This window comes from Theropithecus gelada, chromosome 6, assembly GCF_003255815.1.
Source record: "Theropithecus gelada isolate Dixy chromosome 6, Tgel_1.0, whole genome shotgun sequence".
NCBI classification, from domain to species: domain Eukaryota; kingdom Metazoa; phylum Chordata; class Mammalia; order Primates; family Cercopithecidae; genus Theropithecus; species Theropithecus gelada.
The window spans coordinates 11,075,024-11,088,294 of record NC_037673.1 but is presented as its reverse complement, the minus strand read 5'-3'; the positions used below and the strand labels follow the sequence as shown (position 1 = coordinate 11,088,294).

Sequence of the window (13,271 nt, the reverse complement as noted above, 5' to 3'; positions counted from 1 at the left end):
GGCCCTTAGCCAGCTGAGGTATTTTGTTGGAACACTTAAGCTTCCTTGGAGTTTCTTTTTGAGCCTCTTATTCAGCGGTGGACATTTGGATGCATAAAGAATATAATATACCTTTTATGCTATAACCACATATTGCCAAGTACTTGATGTAAAATCATTTAGTGCTTAAGATGGCAGAGCAAATTTTTTCCACAGCTAATTCTGTTCTCAGCAAACTAGTTCATGTTTGAGAGCAAACCCAGCTCTATCGCCACATTGTTGAACCTCCTGTAAAACCACATGAATAATGCATCTCATCTCGTCTGGTTCTCTGGAGATTGGCAGCTAGGAAACCTGCTCAGGTTGCCCCATGCAGCCTCTCCTTCTGGGCTGCCTCTCTCTGTCCTGTGATGAGTTTGCTCGGTCCCCTCATCTCACTCAAGGTAAAGAAATAAGTCCACTGTGGATACATTAGCATTCTCCACCCAACTGCCCTATTTCCATTTTTATGGAAAATTCTATTCATTGACCTTCCCCTAAGCCCTTTCTGTCTTCAATTAAAGGAGATTCTTCTACATTTCTTTCCGAAGAAGAATCCAAAGAAAATGATAATACAATTTTTTTTTCTTTTTTTTTTTTTTTTTTTGTTTGAAATGGAGTCTTGCTCTTTTCGCCCAGGCTGGAATGCAATGGCATGATCTCGGATCACTGCAACCTCCATCTCCTGGGTTCAAATGGTTCTCCTGCCTCAGCCTCCCAAATAGCTTCGATTACAGGTGTCTGCCACCACACCCAGCTAATTTTTGTATTTTTAGTAGAGACGGGGTTTTTCCATGTTGGCCAGGCTGGTCTCGAACTCCTGACCTCGTGATCCACCCACCTTGGCCTCCCAAAGTGCTGGGATTACAAGCATGAGCCACCGTGCCTGGCCCAAGGAATATTATGATGGGGCCAATTATCTAGGTCATAGGGATTTAACCAGTTACACTCTATGTCACATTAAATTTTAGTCTTTTTTTTTTCTTTTTTTGGTATTTATGCCAAACATACTGCACTTCAAAATGTGTAAGTTTTATTAACCAAGCATGCCCTCACCTCAAGTGCCCAACAGTGGAGGAGAGAGGGTAAAACACGCAGACCCTGGAGTCCACTGCTACATTTCAGTCCCAACCCTGCCCACTGTCCTGTCACTGCTCTTCTGTGACCTAATGAGGGTGATGTTAGTGATAGTAGTACCTGCCATGTAGGCTGTTGCGAGCATTAAATGAGGTCATGTGTAGAAGCCCCTAATATGGTAGTTGGCACAATAGGAAGCTCTAAATACGTGTAGCATTTATTATTATCCTTTCCCATTGATGGCTGAAAATGTGCTTGGAATGGTTAAAAAAAAAAAAAATGTGTATCATCATTCATTGTGACTCCAGTTGCGCACACTATAAATTAGAGGAAAATTCAAACACGCAGTGCTAAATGTACATTTAAATAGATGCAAATACATACATATATAGGATTAAACATGGGATTATTTTTCTTTCCTTTTTATTAATTCATTTATTTATATTTTTAATTTTTATACCAAGTTCTACAAATCTACTGGAGTCCATTATGCTGTATATCACAGTAACATTCTTAGAAATAGTAGTAGCTATTGCCAGTGATTGAACAGGATCCTCTCTGTTAATCATTTGTTTGTTTTTTTTTTTCCTGCTAATTTATATCATGAAGACCTAATGAGGAGCTTGCATTTTTTGAAAATTGTACTTACATAGAAATCTATCTGCTCACTTCAAGGCTATTGGTTAAGATAAGTATAGTCACCACCATCACAAAAATGTTATTCAAAGTTTCAACATGGTCATAGTACCTCGTATCTCATCTTGATTTTTTTTTTTTTTAAGTTTCAGGATACATGTTCAGGACATGCAGGTTTGTTATGTAGATAAACATGTGCCATAGTGGTTTGCTGCACCCATCAACCCAACACCTAGGTATTAAACCCCACATGCATTAGCCATCTGTCCCGATGAAGAGCTTGCATTTTTAAATTCTTTCAAGGATATAACAAGAAGGAAACTATGAAAGCTGTTTAAGGATATGGTTTTACGTCATATTCTCTTTCAAATATATCAACAATATATTCATACACATGTTCCCACATTCAGTTTGATAACCAATATGATAGGCATGTTTGGCCTGTTCTGGTGTTTTTAATGTCTTCTTTTCCAATAAAAGCAGGGAAAACAAGATTAACACCAATGACGATTATTCTGTTACTAGTAAGAATCATGCATGAAATGCCTCTCCCCACAGAGATAGTAATATATGAAATTATTTTAAATTTTAGATGTTTAAATTTATCCTTGAGTATTCTTCCATTGAATTTAGATGGATCAAATTGTGCTGAGTACAGAAAATTGCAAAATATTTATACTTCAGTTCTTAATGATGACACTCTTGGATATATGCCAGATTGGGTGCTAAAGTTTCCCTATCCCTAAAGAAACGGAGTTGAATTTCTTTTAAGAGTATGTAGGTCATTTTCTTGGACCCATTGTCACCTCATCTATTCTTATTTTCTGAACCTTCAGAGGGACATTCTTTAATTACTTTATTAGATGCTTATTTTGTATTTACATAACATGTAAATGTGCTTTATGTTTTCATATTTATCTGTATATGCAGATATACTTAAAGGCAAAGATAAATAATCCAAAAAGTAGTGCTTTTTTTCTTCCTCCTTATTGAACATTACCTTATATTCCCCCCACCAAGTTTCTATAACTGTGTGCCCAGATTCTTGTATTTTATTCTGTTCTTCTTTTTTCCTTTGTCTGCAAATAATGCTTGCAATTATCTATCATAAAGCAGAATATTTCACTTTATTAAAAAGGATGCCTCTTCCCCTTTTCCAAACGAACATAGCACATAAACATAAAACATCTCTTTATTTTTCCTTTATAAACTAGGCCTTTATTTGTGCAGCTCTGCAGAAAACAAACAGATAATTTATTGAAAGCATAGGTATCTATTGAAGTATCAAGTCAGCTGCTGAAGTGGCTACTTGTGAAATCTCCCAAAGAGACCAGTGATATAGTTCATTGAATTCTAAGAGCTTATTGAGGGGAGAAAGGGCTGTTTGCAGAGCAGGTGAGACGAGAGAGGAGTGTGTTTACAGAGCTGATGGAGCACCTTCCCTCTCCAGTGTTTGCCCTGAGTAGGTTCAATTGGATAGAGTCATCCTACAAGGAGAATGGTTTGGTCAACTGAGCTTTAAAACGCAAATAAGGAAAAGTGTTCAATAGTCCAGAAATTAAGGGAAAAAAAATGTATTAAAGGAAAGTGTTTTAATAGTGTGACCAATATTAATTTATCCATAGTAATGGAGAGCCAAGGATTGCATAAGCCACATCAATGTCTAAATAGTTGGGGCCGGATGGGAGACTTGAATCCTGAATCTTTATGACATTTTACCCAATGCCATACGCACCTTTCTGTTTTCTAATATTGATTGATTTCAGAGTTCTTAATGGTAATAATAATAGCTCATTTATTTAATATTCTCTACATATTAGATCTTTAACGATTTTCATTCATTTAAAGTAATTATTTTTATCTATATACTTTTACAAAGTAAGGTATTACATTGTTACATTACTAATGGTTGGTTTGAGATCCATTAGATTCTCATACATTTTCTTCTGTATGATTATATAACCTGTCCTTTAATACAGTGTGTTTTCTCTCCAATTGTACTGGTATTTTACATTATTTTCATTGCATTGATTAGCCTCCAACTTATTTTACTATAACAGCACCAATCTGGATTGAGGTTTTATATTTTGAAATTCTCATCCACTGTTTTTTTTATTATGACCTAAAAGAAGTTTAAAGCATGGATTTGGGAATGACACTTCTAAAAGACCATTTGACAAGGCTGAAACTACACATGATTGTGATTTTTTTAAATACATAACTTTTTTGAAAGTTGTTTCTCATCTTAGATTTCGTATCCCAGCCTCTTTTCATAATAGTGATATCGCTGGTTAAACTAAGATGTAAAACACTTTAAAATAAAATTAAGGTATTAATATATATTGTTATTTTTTGATTTTCCAAGGAATGAACAAAGTTAGGTTTATTTGGCATAATTTTTGTACTTTTTTGCATATCTCAATAAATTCAATTTGAGAAATGGTGTAAGTTAACATACCAACTTGTAATATGTTTTTCAACATAATGTTCAGGTTGTTAATTCTTTAATGAACCCACTCCTCTCTGTATCTTTAGTAGAGAAATAGTGTAAATTTTTTTTTCTTTTGAGACGGAGTCTCACTCTGCCAGCCAGGCTGGAGTGCAATGGCACGATCTCAGCTCACTGCAACCTCCACCTCCTGGGTTCAAGCAATTCTCCTGCCTCAATCTCCCTAGTAGCTGGGATTACAGGTGCGCGCCACCACGCCCGACTAATTTGTTGTATCTTTAGTAGAGATGGGGTTTCACCATGTTGACCAGGCTGGTCTCGAACTCCTTGACCTCATGATCCACCCACCTCAGCCTCCCAAAGTGAAACAGTGTAAATTTAATGAGAAATAGTGTAAATTAGTTAACATACCAATTTGCAGTATGTTTTTCAACATAATGTTCAGGTTGTTAATTGAATTAATTAATTCCTTAATTAATTCCTTAATTAACCCATCTTTTATCTGTACCTTTAGTAGAGAAATAGTGTAAATTTAATGAGAAATAGTATAAATTAGTTAGCATACCAATTTGTAATATTTCTCAATATAATATTCAGGTTGTTAATTCCTTAATGAACCCATCTCTTCTCTGTACCTATAGTAGACATTTCCCTTCATTTTAGGCCTCGCCATTTTTCTAAGTTTTCTGACCGTATTAGGTAATTCGATAATCTACAGGTTTGAGGTTTTAAAACCTGCCCTGGTAGCCATGGTGTCTATGAGCATAAACTCTAGAAACCAACTCCAAGGACTTCAGTTCCTTTTTTGTAATTACCAGCTGACTTCTGGCAAGTTCTTAATGCCTCTGAGCCTCAGTTTCCTGTCTGTAAGGTGAAAATGATGTGTATACTCTCTTGTAAGGATTGTTAGAGAAAACATGAATTTATAGAAATCAAGCACTTACAACAGAGTCCAGCACTCAGAAGGAGCTATATAATCTGACACCCAGTGAAAGGGCTTTTCTCCCAGTGCCAAGTGTACAATCCCCTTTTCTACTGTCACTTGATTTCAACATCGTTAATGGTGGTAATATTAATACTTCATTTGTTTAATATTTTCTCCATATTAGTTATTTAACACTTTTCCTGGGTTGAAATCAAACAATGATCCCATGAAGCCACTTTTTCTCTTCAATAACATTGAAACTGGAGCTTGGAGAGCTTGGTGAACCTGTCCAGTGCCAAGAACTGACCAAAAGGCCAGGAGAGGAACCAGTTCTCCACCTTTAGCAGCCAAGCTCTGAAAGAGCTCCAGGACATTTCCCTGAAAGGGGCTAAAGTGAAGTATAAATAGGAACCCAATAACATTCATAAACCTTTTTCTACCTTTTCTTCCTCCATACATACCAAAATGTTGCCTTCCTGTTTCTGCTTAATTAATGGAATTTCCCACCCTATTTTCACATTTTGAACCAGTCCCTCTTATATTAATCATAATTTATTGTCTGCTGCTTGGCAGAGTTTGTCCTAAACTCTTTCTTGTTATATTTTCTTTTAACTCATGGTCCTTTGAGAGTTTTTTGTGTGGGTAGTCAAATTGTTCTCCTTACCTACTCTGTTGTTTTTTTTAACAAAAAGATTTTTTTAGATTTCAATATTATTTCCTGATCTCTGACACTTTAATCATTGTATTGAACACATTAATAGCAAATGATTTTGCATAGAAAAGTATTTCTTTTCTGAAGACCATTTTCAGCAAGATTAAATGTTGATACTTAGTTTCTGAATGGAAAAAAAATGCACATCTATGAAAAATGCCAGATGTACTTAGTTTTACTTTTTTGTCCTTGATTTTGTGGCTAGCTTATCACAACTCGGAGAAAATGAAATTTTGTTTACCTCTGTACATTTGTTCATCCAAGGGCAAGTTTATGACTTGTCTATTTTAAACCCCTTTTACCGTAATATAAGGCACATTATGCATAAATTTTAAAATGTGGATTTTAATTGCACATGCTGATAATACTTTGGAGAAATGATAAATCCTCAAGGACTTGCATAAAGACATAAAGCAGATTTTCTGATTGTGCAATTAATGTTTATTAGCCTAATCTGATTATTTTGAGACTTAACACATCAGGACAACCTTCATTATTTCAAAATATTGTCCCTCTGGGAATATATGCACTTTTTGTTTATAAAGTTTCTCTTAAATATTTTTGCCATTTTTGTCATGTCGCAGAACCTACTTTCCTACATTTTTGTAATTCTAAGATGAAGTCTTCAAAGTTCATTGGGAAAGAAGAGCCCTGAACTCTTAAGTCAATCCTTGGTATTCAAGTATATTCCTCCCATTCACTTTGCAGCTTTTCATCATTTCAACACAATTTCCTTACCTCTTTAAATAATTATTTTCGTAGCGTGACATAATTTCCTTTGTCTCTGTTTTGGGATATGTCCCCTAATGTAAAAGAGGATAAAATAAGCTCTATCATTGTTCACTAAGAAATGGTTAGGAAGTCAGAGAAGTGTAATTGATAATTAGAACCTAATTCCTTAGAGCAATTCCTTAGAGCACCCATGTCATAAATGGTCCTATCTAGTCACTGGCTGTATTTTGAATATGAAGTCTGTTCTACAGCACCAGAAAGCAAGTGGGTTATCTACTGTGGATCATGACTAGCAGTCATTAAAGCAGTTCATAACTGGTCATATTCTACTGAAATGAAAGATGCTATTTTCATTGTATATATCAACCAAACCTTAGATGTCAAATATATTTTGAGAACTGGATAAAAATAATGACATGAAAGGATCTAAAAAGAATCCAAGAGGGAAACAAAAAATTGAAATTCAGTTTGAAAATAGTCAAACTGATTTTAGTAACCAGCGTAAAATCTTCTCAAAACAATTTAGACACATTGAGAAGATGCAAATGCTTTCAGAAAAGCTAAGTCAGCTCCTTTATTTTGTCTGTCTTGCAGTTGGGTTGGTTTTTGCCTTATTCTCCCTTCACCAAATGTGTTTGTTCCTGTGACAGCTTCACTTGAAAAAGAAGCATATAAAAATCTTTCGGGAGTTACTTTACAGAAACTAGAGCAGTCCTGTATTGAATGTTCTTGTGCTAATTATGGAGATGTGAACCCCACCTCTCCCCATCTCCACCCCCATTCATACACTCCCTCTCATTTCGTCTTATTTTCTTTGATTCAAGAAAATTAACTACATTGCTAAATTTGTTTTACATCCTTAATAAAGTTAATATAACATTACCTGAACACATTCTGAATTTTCTCAACTTGAACAATAAAGAATTAACTTCCCATGCCTCCTTAGAAAGTATTCTCTATATTTCTCCTGAGTTTTACTTTTGCACAAAGTTTATATTGCAGCTGAACACACCTTCTCTCGGATGTGGGTAAGCAATATACACACAACAGATGTATTCCCCTATACCTGAAAGGTTTGTCTCTTAGGCATGCTGATTATCATTTGACTGGATAACATTGAATGTGTTGGTTCAAATATGATGGATTAATTTCTTTTTATTCTTTCGAATCCCCTATTTTTTATGTGTGTAACTTCCCCTGCCCCTGCCTAGACCTGGTTAACCGTTTCTGTGAGCAGGTCCTCAATTTTTTACTTTGTCCCTACTTTCCTGTCGTAGCCCCATCTTCCCCTGGTGTCGACTCCGTCCCCTTGCAGCGCACAGGCAGCCAGCACGGCCCGCAGAATGCCGCCGCGGCCACCTTCCAGAGGGCCAGCTATGCCGCCGGCCCGGCCTCCAATTACGCGGACCCCTACCGACAGCTGCAGTACTGTCCCTCTGTTGAGTCTCCATACAGCAAATCCGGCCCTGCTCTCCCGCCCGAAGGCACCTTGGCCAGGTCCCCGTCCATTGATAGCATTCAGAAAGATCCCAGGTGGGTAAAAACCTTTTTCTTTCCCTATGATGTCTAAAGAGGTTTTGTAACCGGGTTACTGTAATTTATTTCCCGTCATGTTGCATTTATGTCATTGACTATTAAAGGGTTGGCTTTTCTTGGGTTTTCTTTTGTTTGACTTGGAATGTGTGTGTTTGCAATGGATCCCTAGTATCTTTGGTGTTTCACCACCAAAAACAAAGATGATCTTTTGATCAGAGTATCTATATGTGCTTGACATTTAGCTACTTGATGAGATGTAAACAGCGGTCTTTAATGCAGGGGAAACTGGGGACTGGAGGCTATGTCATTTGACTTCAGATAGCATGGCCCACATATTTTATTGTCTCAGTGGAAGTATGTTTTGTCATCATGTGTATTTCTGTTTATCAGATTGCAAAGGGGTACACCTTCCCAGTTGTAGTAAAATTGAAATTTTAGAAATTTTACATGACTGAAAATAAACATTAGGATGAAGTTGTTTAAAGACTGATAAAAACTGGAGCATAATATATTAGAGAAATTGTTGTTATGGAGGTATTGTTTTTGTGATTGTTGTTGCTGGGTTTTTTTTCTTTCTTTCTTTTTTCCATCAGTGGCAAGGGGTTTAGCAATGCTCTGCTTATAAAGTTGGATTTGAGTCCCAGGAGACTTAAATGATGTTTTATTCATAGCCATTGGATTTATGCTGATAGAGTTCCATAAATATATATCTGCATCTGTGAATACTATTGATATGTCAGATTGCTGGTATTTCTTTATGGCAGGGCAGGTGGCTTGACTCTGGTGTCGTACTTAAAATTCATCTCAACAAATTTTCACTGGTGGAGCACACAAGTTCCTGTGTGCTGTACTGAGGGGTTGGCATAGATTCTTTTGCAAAAAGAAATCACTTGTGCAAATATAAAAGGCAGAATGGGATCGTTTTATGGTTTTTGTTGAGATAGCTACTTTAGCACAATTCAAACCTGCTTGGAAGATCCATGTTAAATATTGTATTTGGTATAACACCATTGTAAAAGTGAACTGTAATACATGCTTACTGTTACCTACTAGAAATCAGAAGCATTCTTTCGTTTACTATGTTCAGTGGCGTGGTTATCTAGATTTTCAGTCTCAACAGCACTCTTTCTAGTCTTGGTCCTTAAACCTGCCCCAGATCTTAAGTATTCTTGGCATGTATGGCAAGCATATTCATCAGAAAATACCTCAACATATTCCCTATTTTAAAATAGTCTTTCTTGATATGCTACTGAAAATGTATAGGAATAGCATAATAGTGAGCCCTTAAGAAATGCTAAAAGACAAAATTATGTAATTGAATTGACATTGTTTATATTTAACATTGTAGGTTTAAATTGACAATGAACATTTTATCTCCAATGGAAATACTTTACATTTTTATATTAGGGAATTCAGCTTAATAAGAAACCAAATTATATTTCTCTAGCTGCAACGTAGCTTCTGTATTTTATTAAATGCATTAAATGCATTTTATTTTATTAAATGCATTTTATTTTATTAAATGGCGTATCCTTTCCATTTTATGTTACTGTCATTTTTACAGCCTTTTTTCTTCTCTCAATATATTGACACAGCTCTTACCTTTTCAAGTTATGGATTATGTCACTTATATTTATTGAGTACCTGCTATAAACCAAAAAAGAAAAACACTAATAAGAAGGGTTAGAATGAATGAGAGAATATTGACCACTAAGCTTTTGTATGCGTCAAATTTGTATGCAAATTAGTGCTATATGAATTATAAACTCATCCTGAGCTCAGACCTACAGACAAAAAAAAAAAAAAAAAGAAAAAAAGAAAAGATAAAACAAATCTAGAACCAGAACCCAACTATTGTGGTTTATTATAAAAGGGACTCATTATCTGGCATCATGCAAAGTGTACGGAGCATAAACTGTACTAATGGGTTTCTTGTCAGGTTTTCCTAAAATGAAGGAATGTCTCAACATGTTTTTATTTAATGAAGAGACATGCCAAATTTAAACTTCAAGTCCAAAATATAGTACTTCTTTCAAGACAAGATTTTTGCATTTTCCCTTAAATATTATCATTTGATTCCTCATAGGTGAATATTACCAGAACTAATATGTTTAACTTCTAGGGCTCACATTTATTTATCTTGGCGTTATGGCTTATTATTTAAACCTTTTCAATCTTTTCAAGCTTTTGAAATATATTTACATACGGTTAGGAGAATTTGTTAACATTTTATTTACCACAAAACACCAGACTATATAAGCCTCTTTATCATTATAAACATATGTTATAGCACATTACAATCTTCAAAGTAGGCTTACTTACATCTTTGATGTAATCCTTCTTTGTGAACAGAAACTGATATCCCGTATTTAATGCCTTACATAAATGCAGACTGAGAATGTTAAATCACTTCTTGAAAATACATTGGTGCCAGGTGAGTTTGCGGACCTCCATCTACGTTGTTAGCACAGATTGAATCCACACTGCAGAACATGTTGGCACGAATATTTTTATTTCTTTGCAAAAAAATGAAAAGGTAAAAGAAAGAGTTTATTTATGATTCTTTCAGAGGATGAATGGTGGTACCAGTATCTGTGTAGGAGTTGGGAAGAATGAAGGAAATTGTCTCAGTAACTCTGGCATCCCAGATCCATTGCTTATTGGATGTGTGGTCTCTGTTATATTTTTCATTTCTGGCATCTACCTTAGTTTTCTTATTGTAGACCAATATCTCTTCTCTGTTTAAGAGTTTTAGTATTATTCAGTGAGAAGTGTTTAAGCAAATACTGCATTTTGAAATAATAATTTGAAGTCATGGCGGTTCCACTTCATCATTAGAGTTGAAACCAGAGAAGCCGTGTTGGCTTTCTGTTACTCTAAGTCATAGGATACAAAAGGATTGGTTCTGAGGGGTTGGGATTTTCTTGTTGATGGTTGGCTCAGTCATTTGGATTGTGGCAAAGCTTTGGTATTTTCTCTTTTGACTAGTCATCCTATACTCCAACAAAAAACCCGCAGAAATGTCTTATCCAATTTTCTTTGTAAAGCCAGCAGTCACTGAGAAGATCACTTATTAGACATAAAAAATTCACTTTATAGCCCCATTTGCTAAGAAGATTTTATTTTGTGATTGTATGTTATTTTCCATAAAATGTGAATCTCTTAAGGATTGTTATCATACCTAATGTATTTGTAGGTACTGCACCAAATATTGAGTTCTATATACTGTTGTTTTTAAACATGAAAGTCAAATATAACTGTTAAATTATATGAAAGAAGTGTCAGTCATGTTGGTAGTGATAAGTCACAAAAGCATTCTTATTTTAAAAATTTGATTGATGAAACAAATGGTTAAAAAAGATGCCAAGACTGATACACCCAGATATACTAAGGGTATTATAAATGTCTTGTCTATCAAATAACAAAAGTCATGGTTAAGACATCTTACTGACATAATGTGTAACTTGTAGCAGTAGCAACAACTTTTAATCATGTTTGATTAATCCCTTTTTGGGAGGTTGTAATCCTTGGTGTACACTATCTCAAAAGCAATTTTTCAAACATGCTAAAAGAATCTCACTTTTTGTGAATGTGATTTGCAATAGAACACTATCTTCTATTTAGTTATTCATCATAACAGGAATGCATACAATGGCACATTTTTAATGCTGATATTGGGTCCAAATTAGCAGCTGCACTTTCAGTCGGCTCTATCAAACTCATTCCGTGGATTTGTTCCATTTCAAACCTCAAAATTTGGCTAATAGTATGACAATATGCACTTTTAAGGAATTATTTATGCATGTCCACTATATTTTATGTGCTATTTTGAAATAGTAACAAAATTTATCTTATTGTTGGACATTATGTTATTAAATCTCATTAATGAATATTAGTTATAAATATTTTATGACTAAGTAAAACTTGGTAAAGAATGTTTTCCGAATGCTGCTTTTTCTTTTTTTATCTGTTCACGACACATGTGCACATGTGGACACACACGTGTGTGTGCACACATATATAGTGAATTGAATGCTCAGGAAACACAATGTACTATAAAAATGCTTTTATTTTTTGCAACAACTTTTTGCTCTGTCACCCAGGCTAGAGTGCAGTGGTACGATCATAGCTCATTGCAGGCTCAAACTTCCAGGCTCAAATGATCCTCCCACCTCAGCCTCCCAAGTAGGTGAGACTACAGGCTGGCCACAAGCCTTTATTGTTTTTATTATTTTTTTCAGAGAAGGGGTCTTGCTATGCTGCCCAGGCTGGTCTTGAACTCCTGGGCTCAAGTGATTCTCCTGCCTTAGCCTCCCATAGGGTTGGAATTACAAGCATGAGCTACAGTGCCTGGCATAAAAAATGCTTTTAAAAAGATGAAGACTTGAAGAATATTTTTTAAATATTAAAATTTAAACAGTATTATGTAACTTGTTACCATGTAACTCAAATAACATGACGGAAATGTTTGCGGTAAATCACATATCATATTTTCAGAGTCCAGTTCTCTCAGGTGATGAATCTCTGGGTAGTTTGCTTCTAACTTCAAATGCTCAATAATTATTTATTTAACTGAGGAAATGTCCAAAGGGAGAAATACTGGATTCACAATTTAAAGACTTCTGGAGTTTGAAGAGCACTGGAGATTGTTTATCAGTTAAGCTAATAGGAATCCCAACACCTCGCCATTCATCCCCTGCTTGGATGCCTTGAGCGAAAGGCCCCTGACCGTCTCTTGAACCATTTTATTTTTCTTTGAATAATCCAAGCCTTATGCACTAGTTTATACTGATACAGAAATCTGCATCTTTTGTAAGTTCCTTCATTGATCTTGTTTCTGACCTTTGAAATCATTTGAGAATACACCTATCCCTTTTTCAAAGAGTAGCCTTGGGAGACAGTTCCTGCACCTCACTTTCATGCCCAAGGCTCCTGCCCCTGTGCTAGCTGCCATTGTTCCATGAGCTGTCACTTCAGGGCCTAACAGTGATTGATGTCCCTCCAAATTATGCTTCTCATCTCACCAGCAAGTATAGAAAGAGAACAAGTGTTACCTTGGGCAAACCTGGGCTCACTTTAGGGTTTCTTGACAGTAAGATGACAATGTTTATAGCAGTGTTGATGATAACAATGATGATGAAAGTTAATTATTAAGTTCCATGCTGAGTGTTGAACATTTTATATTC

General features: G+C 35.4%; 1 protein-coding gene across 7 annotated transcripts in view; it reads left to right on the top strand.

The window, feature by feature from the left end:
- Positions 1-13,271, top strand: part of CTNND2 (catenin delta 2) — a 928,994-nt gene that overhangs the window by 553,247 nt on the left and 362,476 nt on the right. For all 7 annotated transcript variants that reach the window (XM_025387612.1, XM_025387608.1, XM_025387606.1 and 4 more), the window contains one exon: positions 7,827-8,082. In XM_025387612.1, the coding sequence (XP_025243397.1) occupies positions 7,827-8,082 (256 nt within the window). The remainder of the gene's footprint in view (positions 1-7,826; positions 8,083-13,271) is intronic.